General features: G+C 50.6%; 1 protein-coding gene across 1 annotated transcript; it reads right to left on the bottom strand.

Moving 5' to 3' along the window:
* Nucleotides 1-7,270: 7,270 nt before the first annotated feature.
* On the bottom strand, nt 7,271-11,051 carry INHA (inhibin subunit alpha). Its single transcript, XM_007086183.3, is given in 3 exon segments — nt 7,271-8,281; nt 10,717-10,794; nt 10,797-11,051. Coding segments are annotated over 3 exon segments (1,104 nt in total). The 5' UTR covers nt 10,990-11,051; the 3' UTR covers nt 7,271-7,448.
* Between the last annotated feature and the right edge of the window lie 837 nt (nt 11,052-11,888).

Raw genomic sequence — 11,888 nt, 5'->3', positions numbered from 1 at the left:
CCAAGAAAGCTCCGTGCCATCAGCGCAGAGCCCAACATGGGGGCTCCATCTCAAGAACATCAATAACATGACCTGAGCCGAAATCAAGAGTCAGACGCTTAACTGACTGAGCCACCCAGGCGCCCCAAGGTTTTATTTTTAAGTAATCTCTACACCCAACACGGGGCTTGAACTCACAACCCTGAGATCAAGAGTCACATGCTCCACTGACTGACCCAGCCAGGAGCCCCAAGAGCACTTTAAAATGGAGTCATTACAGTCCCTCCCAGAGACTGTCCTGATCACATTCACTCAACACAGTCTTCTAGGAGACCCACTGTATATCCTGAAAACTGTTCGAACTGCTCAACTCAAAATATATTCTACTCCAGGACAAAACCAGTCTAGAGACTCAGCAATGTATCTTCTGTCAGACACACTGGATCTAAGGAATGACCTCCGTAAGTGTTTGCATTTCTGCGGAACCCAAGCATTTCCTGAATGAGGTGGGCTACATCAGGAATGATAGAAAAGCTTTCTCTTCTTCCCAGATACCATGTCTTCTTTGGTCACTACTCCTGATTAGTTTCCTATTACTGCCACAACAGATTTCTACGAATTTAGTGGCTTAAAATAACACAGACTTTCCATCTTACAATTCCATAGAAGTCCACCATGGGTCTCGCTGGGCTAAAATCCAGGTGAGAGCCAGGCTGCATTTTTTTCAGGAGGCTCTAGAGGAGGATCATCTCCTTACTCTTCCACCTTCTAGAGCCTTCCTGCATCTCTTAGATTGTAGCCCCCTTTTTGTACCTTTCTGACCCTTCTTCCACAATCCCATCTCTCTGCAACAGCTAGGGAGTTTCCCTGTGTTTATGGACTCCTGTGATTAGATTGGCCCAGTGGATAATCCAGGATTATCTCCCCATCTTAAAGTCTGTAGGAACCTCAATCACACCTGCAAAGTGGCCTTTGCCATGTTAATTAACACTTTACAGTTTCCTTCCTGTAGGAAGGAAAGTTTCTCTCCAGGGGAAAACCTGTCCTTTGCCTTTTCCAATTTATAGAAGCTGCTGGCATCCTTGGATCATGGCCATATCACTGCAATCTCTGTTTCTGGCCTTACAATTTTGATTCTCCTGCCTCCCCCTTACACAGATCCTTGTGATTACATTTAGGCTACCTAGATGACCCAGAATAATCTCCCCATCTCAAAACTCTTGACTTAATCACATTGGTAAATCCCTTTTATCATACACGGTAACCTATTCACAGATTTGGGGGTTAGGACGTGAACATTTTTGGAGGGCCGTTATTCTGCCTGCCACAGTCTACCTTTGCCCCCCAGATTCACATCCATCCCAAGTAAAATCACCCCATCCAAAGGTTCTCAAAAGTCTCAACCCATTACAGCATCAACTCAAAGCCCAAAATTTTATCTGAATCTCACCAACTTGAAAGTCCCAAATCTCATTATTTAAATTATCTAAAGTATGGGTGAGGATGTGGGTATGATTCCTGGGGCATAATTGCTCTCCATCTGTGCACCTGTGAACCAACAAAACCAGTTCTTTGCTCCCAAATATAATGGTAAGACAGTCATAGAGTAATAGTAACAGATGTTCCCATTCATAAAACAGAAAATGGAATGAACGAAGGAGCTAGCAGTCCCAAGCAATGTAGCAATCCAGCCAGGAAGACTGCATTCATTAGGTTTGAAGGCCTGGGAATAATCTGTGGCTTCCGGCTTCACCCTTTGAGCCTGTGACTCCTTATCAGAATCATTGCTTTTTCATGAGAGGTGGCACGTGTTTATAGCTGAGGAGTTTCATCAGCTTGTTTCCTGCCTGTAGACAAACAATACTTTCACATTGTGAAAGTGCACAGCATGCTGCTTCATTGAGTCATTTTCCTGAATTCCTTTTACTGAATCCCTGCAGTCATTGTAGCTTTTATTTATTTGTTTTTTAATTTCTTTAGTGTTTATTTTTGAGAGAGAGCAATACGAGTGCAAACAGAGACGGGCAAAGAGAAACGAGACACAGAATCTGAAACAGGCCCCAGGCTCTGAGCTGTCAGCACAGAGCCCAACGTGGGGCTCGAACCCACAAACCGCGAGATCATGACCTGAGCCGAAGTGGGACGCCCAATTGACTGAGCCACCCAGGCGCCCCAAATCGTTGTAGCTTTTAAAAATGGATAATGGTCTCAAGAAAGATGGTGTCACAGTGAGCAGTTAGACAGCCCTGTGTGAGGTCAGTTGTTTTGCATGATATAGGTAACGAAAATGAAGAATATTTTCAGTGGAAAAAAAAAAAAAGGACAAGACATTTGTGAGATCAAAAGTGATTGTGGAGGAGGAGGAGGAGGAGGAGGAAAGGAAAAGGAGGAAGAGGAAGAAGAAGAAGGAGAAGAGGAAGAAGGGAAAGGAAAGGAAAGGAAAGGAAAGGAAAGGAAAGGAAAGGAAAGGAAAGAAGAGAGGAAGAAAGGAAGAAAAGTAGGAAGGAAGGAAGAGAGGAAGAAAGAAAGGAAGGAAGGGAGGAAGGGAGGAAGAAAGAAATTGCCATCTTCACAAGTGTCCTGGCACTAGGATGTCTTCCTTACCAATGAGCACAGTTTCATATCCTCAGCAGGCACATTTGGAGAACAGTGGAGAGGAAAGGCCATGTGGTAATGCAGCATAGTGGTGGGTGCACAGATTCTGGAACCAGACTTCTGGAGTCCAAATCCTGGCTCCACCACTTAGACATGTGACTCGGGATAAATTAATTAATCTCTCATACCTCCATTTTCTCATCTGTGCAATGGGTGTGATATCAGTGCGCACCTCATGGGATGGTTATGAGGATTGGATGAGCTCTTACTTGTAACGTGCCTGGCACACAGTAAGCTCTATATAGCTCTTTGTTGTATAAATAGTAAAATTAATAAAACAAGATTATTTGGTGGGTGGAGTGTGATTTCTAAGGAAAAAAAAGGTAATGGCAGGACTGGAAATAAAGTCAATGAAAGTCCTCAGAATATAACGTTTCAGAATGTAAAGTTTCTTTTTTTTTTTTTAATTTTTTTTAACGTTTATTTATTTTTGAGACAGAGAGAGACAGAGCATGAGCAGGGGAGGGTCAGAGAGAGAGGGAGACACAGAATCTGAAACAGGCTCCAGGCTCTGAGCTGTCAGCACAGAGCCCGACGCGGGGCTCGAACTCACGGACCGCGAGATCATGACCTGGGCCGAAGTCGGACGCTTAACCGACCGAGCCACCCAGGCGCCCCCAGAATGTAAAGTTTCAACATAAGGCATGATATCATTTGTGGAGGAAAAAGCTATCTCTACAAGGTATATGTCTGTATGTAAATTCATAGAAATGTGTCTGGCAGGATACTTACCTCTATGGAGGGGACGACCAAGGAGAACCTCAGCATTATTTTCCATATTTGCAACCTGACCGAGAGAACATATCTGCGTGTTCTTTGTGCAATAACAAGCAAGCAACTTTTACTGAAAATCAACGTGAAAGAACAAAGTGCCCAGGAAACAGCAAGGAAGAGTAGTGGCTCTGCCATCTGGGGGTCAAGGGAAGTCACAGAAGAGATGACATGAGAATTGGATCTTCAAGGAGGCGTTGCCTGAGGAAAAGAGATTGGCTGAAGACAGGGCTGCCTGAGAATGAAATGATGGATTGAGGAAGATGGGAATTTATATTTCTGGCGTGTGTGGTTGGGTGGGGAGAGGAAGGGAGGGACGGGTCTGAGATCAGGCTGTGTGGACGGGTTATAAAGGCCTGCTGTACACACTGAGGAGGTTGAACTTTGTGGACACAACTTTTTAAGCCACCCAAGGGACATGATCACAAAAGAAGTATCCTTCGGCATCCAGGTGGAAAGTGGCTGGGGAGGTGGGGATGATTGCTTAGGAACTGGTTCAGGAGGCTGTTGCACTGCTCTTCGAGAATTCTCCCGGAAGTGACAGAATAGCGTCTATGCAGGGAGAGAAAAGGGGCTTGATTTTAGAGATAGTTAGGAGGAGGCAGCAACAGTACCTGCCTCTAGGCATCGACTCCACATTTTTGTGTTAACTGTACCCTGCTTTGGGGAATCACCTTTTTTCACTTTTAGCCCTTGTGCTTTAGGCTTGGGGCTCCGGGGATAGGACACAGGATATATAAGTTATTAACTCATTCTGTTCCCTTGGCCACCTTTCCCGGAGGAGCACATGACCCCAGTCAGGACAGTCAGGCCACCGAGACACGTTCTGGGATGTCTGGAAGCAAACTCCCTCGTGACACCAGGTGTGAGATGCCAAGAACCTGGAACTGCTCAGGCTGCCGTGTGCCTGGGATGAAGTCGGCCCAAGGGAAGTCGAGCCTAGAGCTGGATCCTGGAGGCATCTTTGGAGCCCCAAAACAAGCCAAACCTTAGCCAGACGTGGTCACAAAAGTCTCACGAGCCAGTAATTTTTTTAATGCTTATTCATTTTTGAGAGAGAGGGAGAAAGACAGATAGACAGGCAGATAGACAGAGCGCGAGCAGGGGAGGGACAGAGAAAGAGCAGGGCACAGAATCCCAAGCAGGCTCCAGGTTCTGAGCTGTCAGCACAGAGTCCGACATGGGGCTCGAACCCATGAACTGTGAGATCGTGATCTGAGCCGAAGTCAGACACTTAACCAACTGAGCCACCCAGGCACCCCATGAGCCAGTGGCTTTTAAATGAACTTAAACTAAATTTAGCTTGGTTTAAGTCAGTTTGAGTTGTGTTTTCTGTTCAAACTGACTCTGAATTAAAAGTCTTCAGAGTGTTTCTAATAATTAGCACTGGAAGGAGGAGCATCTCTGAAATCTACCGCTCTTAGTCTCTTGCAAGAAGTGAGGACAAAAACATGTCCTTAGCTACTGTCAGCCCCTCTTAGGGAGGATAGATGTGTCATTTCAATTTGCTAAGTTAGAAGAATCTAAGGCTTTAGAGATTCTGGAAGGGGTGGCCCAGACCAATGTGTGACTCCCTGACTTTGGGATTTCGCAGATCTCAGCTAGCAAAATTATAACGACAAATCTTAGGGTCCAAATTAGAATTGCTAAGTTTTAATTTGTTAAGTAACCATAAAAGAATATTATATCAGAAAAATGATACTTTTACACACTCTCTGTCTCTCTTCACACAGACACACACACACACACACACACAAACTTTCAAGCAAAGGATACCTCTTAAATTTTTTTTAATTTTTTTTTAACGTTTATTTATTTTTGAGACAGAGAGAGACAGAGCATGAACGGGGGAGGGTCAGAGAGAGGGAGACACAGAATCTGAAACAGTCTCCAGGCTCTGAGCTGTCAGCACAGAGCCCGACGCAGGTCTCAAACTCACGGGCTGCGAGATCATGACCTGAGCTGAAGTCGGCCGCTTAACCGACTGAGCCACCCAGGCGCCCCAAAGGATATCTCTTTAAAACGAATACCTTGGGGGGCACCTGGCTGGCTCAATCCGTTGAGCATCCGACTCTTGATTTCGACTCAGGTAACGATCCCAGGGTCCTGGGATCAAGCCCACACTGGGCTCCATGCTGAGCACAGAGCCTGCTTGGGATTCTCTATCTCCCTCTGCCCCTCTCCCCGGCTCATGCTGTCTCTCTCTCTCTCCCTCTCTTGCTCTCTCTCTCTCTCAAAAAAAAATGTGAAATGAATATCTTTGGCTTTGTGAAAGACACTACACTGTACTCACTTTTCTCACTCTGTCTCAGGTATGTGAAAACCTTTTACCAGCAACCCGCTAACTGGCCTAGTAGAGAACCCGTGCCCTTTGGTAGAGTTTCCACCCATCAGATGTCATCCACATCCCTGGGACAGGGAAAGTCTGAACAACACAGGGTCCCAGGCCTATAGGAGGATTGCAGATCCCAGGGAAGGCCTCACCCAAAGCAGGGAGGATCTGGCAAGGAAAGCCAGACAGCGAGAGCGTGGAGCTCAGAGAGTCTTGAGGAACATCTCCCATTCCCAGCATTGACCTAGCCCAACCAGCCCTCTCCCCAAGTCCACCGCCTGAGTAGGGACCCCCAGGAGCCCTGAGCACAGACTAGTTGCAATGCTGGGTCTAGATGAAGGTGCTGGGAGAGACAGGAGACTGAACAGGCAGGTCCCCCTGCTCGGGAGCACGAGCAAACCAGCTGGGGATTCACCATCAACAGAGACAGGTTAGCTCAGGAGTGTGGATGCGGGCTATTCCCTTGTGTCATGAGGAACAGCAGCTCATTCAGCTGAGCTCAGAGTGGGGGAAGGTGTTAGCCCACGGGGGAAGGGATGGGAGTCTCGCCCCTCCACACTCCCTTCCTAGAGCAAGCAGTCACCACCCCGTGGAGCTGGGTTCGCAGGAACAAGTCTTTGATGAGTCACAATCCAAGCTGTGGTTGTGCGGTCAATATCAGAAAGTGCTCCAACTTTCAGTCTAAGGGACCTGAACATCCCCCTTAAAGGGAGACTGGATGGAAGCTACTGGCTTCGAGCCAGGACCCCGGGGCAGGGCAGGAAGATAATAAGACAGAGAGAGAAAGGGGAGAGTGGACAAAGCAGGAAGGAAGGCCAGGGAAGCAGGGTCCAGTCAAGGCAGGCAGGAATGGACTGACAGGAGACACGACAGGAAGAGCGCGTTTCTCCGACGGTAGGCTCTGCCTTTCCACACCTCCAACGTTAAGGACTGAGTTAGGGGTTTATGTAAAGATATACCGGGCACATTAAGGGAGGCAAAGGCTTCTAGAACCTGAATCCCATGAGGCCAGGCCTCATGGAGTCTACATCAAGAGCCAGTGACAGATTCAAAGGAGTCCTGGGACCCTCAGCAAATTGAAATTCTTGGGTCTTCGTTCTTCCACGTCTCTGCCCCTGTCTACTTTCAGACTCTGCCGATTCATCCGTCTTTCCCTGACTTTCCCACCCAAGTTCCTGAGGAACCCAAGATCTGAGCTGCTCTGAACATCTATCTCAGTGGGGCCCTGAAAGCCGTGATCTCTGGCCAGTCTGCAAATCAGCTGATCTTGAACTAGGGTCCATCAGCTAAGGTAGAGAATAGCAAGGGAGAGGCATGAGGGTCAGCTGTCTCCAGAGCGGCTGTCGAGGGCTCAGAACACTTTTATGTTTTCTCCACACCAGCTCCCCACCAGATGCATGTCCAATTACAGCTCTTGAACTCCAGATCTTTAGGTCAAGTGAGGCTGTGTGACCTGAGAGCCTACAATCCTATGCTCCTGGGGCCCAGACCTGCTCCCCACCATATCAGAGAAGCCAGAGAACGCATGACAAGTCATATGCACTATGTTGTTTATTGTCACATGTTGCCCATGGGACAGGGTCATATGGGGGAGGGGGGCCCTCAGGCAGAGAGAGATGGAAGGAGGCAGAAGTAAGAACCATCTATTTTCTGAACTCGGCTCTTCCTTCCAGCTGTTGATGGTGGGGGCTTGGCCACCAGCGGGACTCCCTCAGATGCAAGCACAGTGTTGCGTGAGAAGGTTGGGCACGGTCTCATACTTAAAAGAGTAACCACCATCTGAAGTGGTGCGGACACGTAGCGGCCTCATGGTCCCAGGGAGGGCAGCACAGCAGGGCCGGGCCCCTGGCACTAAAGAAAGGGGCTGGGCAGGGGTCGGAGGAGCCCCAGGGACCAGCAGGGGCAGGTCTGGTGGGGCAGTCAGCCCACAGCCACCGTGACAATAGTGGAAGATGAAGCTGGGAGGGTGCACGATCCACCGGTCCCAGCCCAGCTCCTGGAAGGAGATATTGAGGGCCGCTCGGTGACAGTCCACATGGGCAGCGGGTTCCTCTGGAGACCTCTGGAGCAGGCGCAGCGCGGCGGGAGACCAAGGCCAGGGCAGTGGGGGAGTGGAGCGGCGGGCTCTCTCCCCTCCGCTGGGCGGCCTGGCCCGCGTGTGGGCCACCAGGAAGGGTGTGGCCTCGGGCCGGGCTGAGCAGGAGCAGAGAGGGCAACGCAGCTGTAGCACCAGGACGGGGTGGGTCAGCAGAGGGAGGGCAGAGGTGGCCAGGTGCAGCACGGCCCAGCGAGAGGGGGCCTGGCCCAACGACATGGGCACAGCCATGGGGACCCCTGATGACAGCGCCAGCAGGCTCAGCAGGGGTCCAGAGCTGTTGGAGGCTGCTCTGTCCTGCCTGTCCAGTCCCGTGTGGAACCACAGGTGGGCTGATGTCACCTGGCGGCTGCGTGTGTGCTTGGATGGCTGGAACACATACGTGAAGAGGCTCTCCTCGGCCTCCTGGGTCAGCTCTCTGGCAGCCGGCTCATCCCCACAGCTGGCACCTGCAGGAGATAGCGGGAAGGGAGAGGGCAGCCCGGACTGGCAGATCCTGGGACCCCTCCTCCTCAGCCACTCTCCTGAGTGCTCTGTCAGACTTGGGGCCCCTCTCCGGTCTTGAGAGAACTGACAGAGGCTCTCCATTTGTTATTTCATCTCTATAGGACGCAGAAAATATAAGACGCTGCCAACTTCCCTCTGAAGTGGTTTTACCTATTAACATTCCTATCAGCAACGTATACGAGGCCCTGCCCACCCTCTACTTTCACTTGGAGCTGTTAGGCCTGAATCTCTGCTCACTGATAGTGTGAAATGGATGATAGTACTTTAGATACACAGGCAATTGTTTTAGTACCTCATATATCTTTTTACAAGTCAGAAATGTTGCACGATAAACTCTTTAAAACAATTCCGCTTGGGGCACCTGGATGGCTCAGTGGGTTAAGCGTCCGACTTCAGCTCAGGTCATGATCTCACGGTCTGTGAGTTCAAGCCCCGCGTCGGGCTCTGTGCTGAGGCTCAGAGCCTGTGCTCAGAGCCTGGAGCCTGCTTTGGATTCTGTGTCTTCCTCTCTCTCTGCCCCTCCCCCGTTCATGCTCTGTCTCTCTGTCTCAAAAATAAATAAACATTAAAAAAAAAAAAACAATTCCGCTTAAAAGCGGCTCAGTCATTTGAACTTCCCACTCTTGGTCATGATCTTGAGGTTCGTGGGATTGGACCCCGTGTCAGGGTCAGTGCTGACAGCAAGAAGTCTGCTTGGGATTCTCTCTCCCCCTCTCTCTCTGCCCCTCTCCACTCATGCACGCGCTCTCTCTCTCTCTCTCTCTCTCTCTCTCTCTCTCAAAATATATAAATAAACGTTTAAAAAACACACACACAATTCCACTTAAAAAAAAAAAAAAAGGTTAATACCAGAGAGAAAAAGGAGGGACAGGAGGGGAAGGTAAACAGCCCAGGATAGAGGGCAGGGCTTTCTAAGAAAGGTGATTGGCTAGAGGGTTACTGGAGGGGTTGTGGGAGGGGACATGGGCTAAATGGGTAAGGGGCATTAAGGAATCTACTCTTGAAATCATTGTTGCACTATATGCTAACTAATTTGGATGTAAATTTAAACAACAAAATTAAGGGGCGCCTGGGTGGCTCAGTCGGTTAAGCGTCCGACTTCAGTTCAGGTCACGATCTCACGGTCTGTGAGTTCGAGCCCCGAGTCGGGCTCTGGGCTGATGGCTCAGAGCCTGGAGCCTGCTTCTGATTCTGTGTCTCCCTCTCTCTCTGCCCCTCCCCTGTTCATGCTCTGTCTCTCTCTGTCTCAAAAATAAATAAACGTTAAAAAAAATTTTTTTTAAATTAAAAAAAAACAAAATTAAAGTTAAAAAAAGAGAGAGAGAGAGAAGGAAGGTGGTTGGCATCCTTCCCCAACAGGTATGCAGGCTATACTAAACAATCTGGACTAGTTGACAGACTGGGGTTAGGACTATAGTGTGACACAGATTCTGTTATAAATCTCACAAGTGATCTATTTTGCAGATAAGGAGAAAGGGTTACAAAAATGAACTACTAAGTGGCCAGGCTGGGATTCTGCCCCATCCCAGAGCCACACCAACTCACAGTGCTGCACGAGGACTAAAGCACAGGGAGGCAGGGGGTCCCCTCTGAGGGAAAGATGGGCCAGATTACGAGAAAGTCCACCCGGAAGAGGACTTTATTGGTTCAGTCAGTGAAACATGGGAACGTGCATAAGGAGATGAGAAGTCAAGAGAAAGTAGACTAATTTCCTGGAAAAGTGTCTCAACTAATCTCACTCCTGCATCTCTGATACCTTCTCAAGCCTCAGCTAATTGGGGCTAAAGAAACAAGATTCCGAGCAGGGAGTGGAGGCAGAGAAAGAAGGAAACGTGGAAGGAAGGGGCCGATACCCAAATATCTCTGTTGCTAGAGACTCTAGGTCTCCCCAATGAGTATCTCCCAAATGCCTCCTCTCAGCCTTACATCATTTCACTTAATCCTAAGAGGTAGGCATTACTGCCCGTTTAAAATTTTTTTTTTCAACGTTTTTTATTTATTTTTGGGACAGAGAGAGACAGAGCATGAATGGGGGAGGGGCAGAGAGAGAGGGAGACACAGAACCGGAAACAGGCTCCAGGCTCCGAGCCATCAGCCCAGAGCCCGACGCGGGGCTCGAACTCACGGACCTCGAGATCGTGACCTGGCTGAAGTCGGACGCTTAACCGACTGCGCCACCCAGGCGCCCCTGCTGCCCGTTTTAAAGTGAGGAAACGGAAGCTCAGGAAGGTTTAGTAACTGGTCCCCTGTTGCAAAGCCAGTTAAGCGGCGTGTATGGGACTCAAACCCAGACCTGTCTGGCTCCCAAGCCCACGCCTTATGTACCACACTGCTTCTCAAAGTCAAAGTCACCCTGCCAGTTCCCTGCCCTCATTACCTGTAGTTGGGAAAAGGATGGCCTGGGAGACATCCTCCTCCTCCCTGGGCTGAGAGCCCCTGTGCACGAAGCCCCCTGGGCATGTCTTCGAGGCAGACGCCTGACTCCAGGATCCCCACTTTCCTCGGTCACTGCCGGAGGCCCCAAAGCATCCAAGAACAGGGCCCTCACCTTGGCCAGGACAAGTTCCCGGTCCAGCTCTGGCCCGGGGCAGCCATGCCCACTCTTCAGAGACAGCAGTAAGAGGAGCAGGAGTGGAGGCTGGGGCAACATGGCTCACCCAGCGGAGGGCCAGCAGTGTCCGGTGCCCTTTCTGTCAGGGTCTGCCCCCCACCCCCCGCCTCCCCACTCTGCCCTCCCATCCCAGTACTGGCCCTCTTCTACCCCTCTCATCCCAGTCTCCCCAGTCCTTCCCACGCCCTGCAGTCCAAGTTGCCCCTGCCCATGGCATTGAGACCTCCTATCTCTGACGCAGATGTCTGTGGCCCTGAGCCTTATCTCCCACTCCTGCCAGGCATGTGGGGGAGGGGGCTGGTGAGAGTTCTCACCCAGAGTGACCTGACCTACACATACAACCCTTTCCCCCTATTCTCTCTCTCAAACACACACACACACACACACAGCCACATCCCAGCACCCAGCACAGAGGTGACATCAGGTACAACAGGAGCCTGGGAGCTGGGGTCAGCCAGCTCCTAACAGTGTTACCCGTCGTCGGGGAGACAGAATGCGCCAGCCCCTCAGACCTTGGGCGGAGTGGGGGGGGGGGGGTGGTGGTGGCTTTCAACCAAGCAGCTGCTGGGCCGGTCATGGGGGGGAAGGGCTGAGGTCGGGGCTAGAACTGGGGCTAGGGCCGGGGGCAGGTGGTCCCGCCTGCTCTAAACTTAGCCTGGAGGAGCCAGTCTGGGCTCTTGTCCTCCAGCTGTGTCATCAGAGAATATTTTTGGGATTGGCAGCTGCAGGCGCCTCTGCCACTCAGGCCCAAGCCTGGCGGGCGGTTGGGGACCTGGCGGCTGGAGGTGGGAGGGAGGAGGGGAAAGAGGCCCAGGCTGTGGGAGGGGGCTGGGAAGAGAGGCTCTCCGGAGCAGGAAGCCAGGCCGCGGGCAGGGGAGGCTGCGGGGCCCCTCGCTGCAAAGGCAAACAGGAAGGACTGCCCCTCGAGCTCTCGACTC

This window comes from Panthera tigris, chromosome C1, assembly GCF_018350195.1.
Source record: "Panthera tigris isolate Pti1 chromosome C1, P.tigris_Pti1_mat1.1, whole genome shotgun sequence".
In the NCBI taxonomy this organism is placed as follows: Eukaryota; Metazoa; Chordata; class Mammalia; order Carnivora; family Felidae; genus Panthera; species Panthera tigris.
The sequence above is the reverse complement of the archived record's forward strand: the minus strand, read 5'-3'. Positions and strand labels throughout refer to the sequence as shown.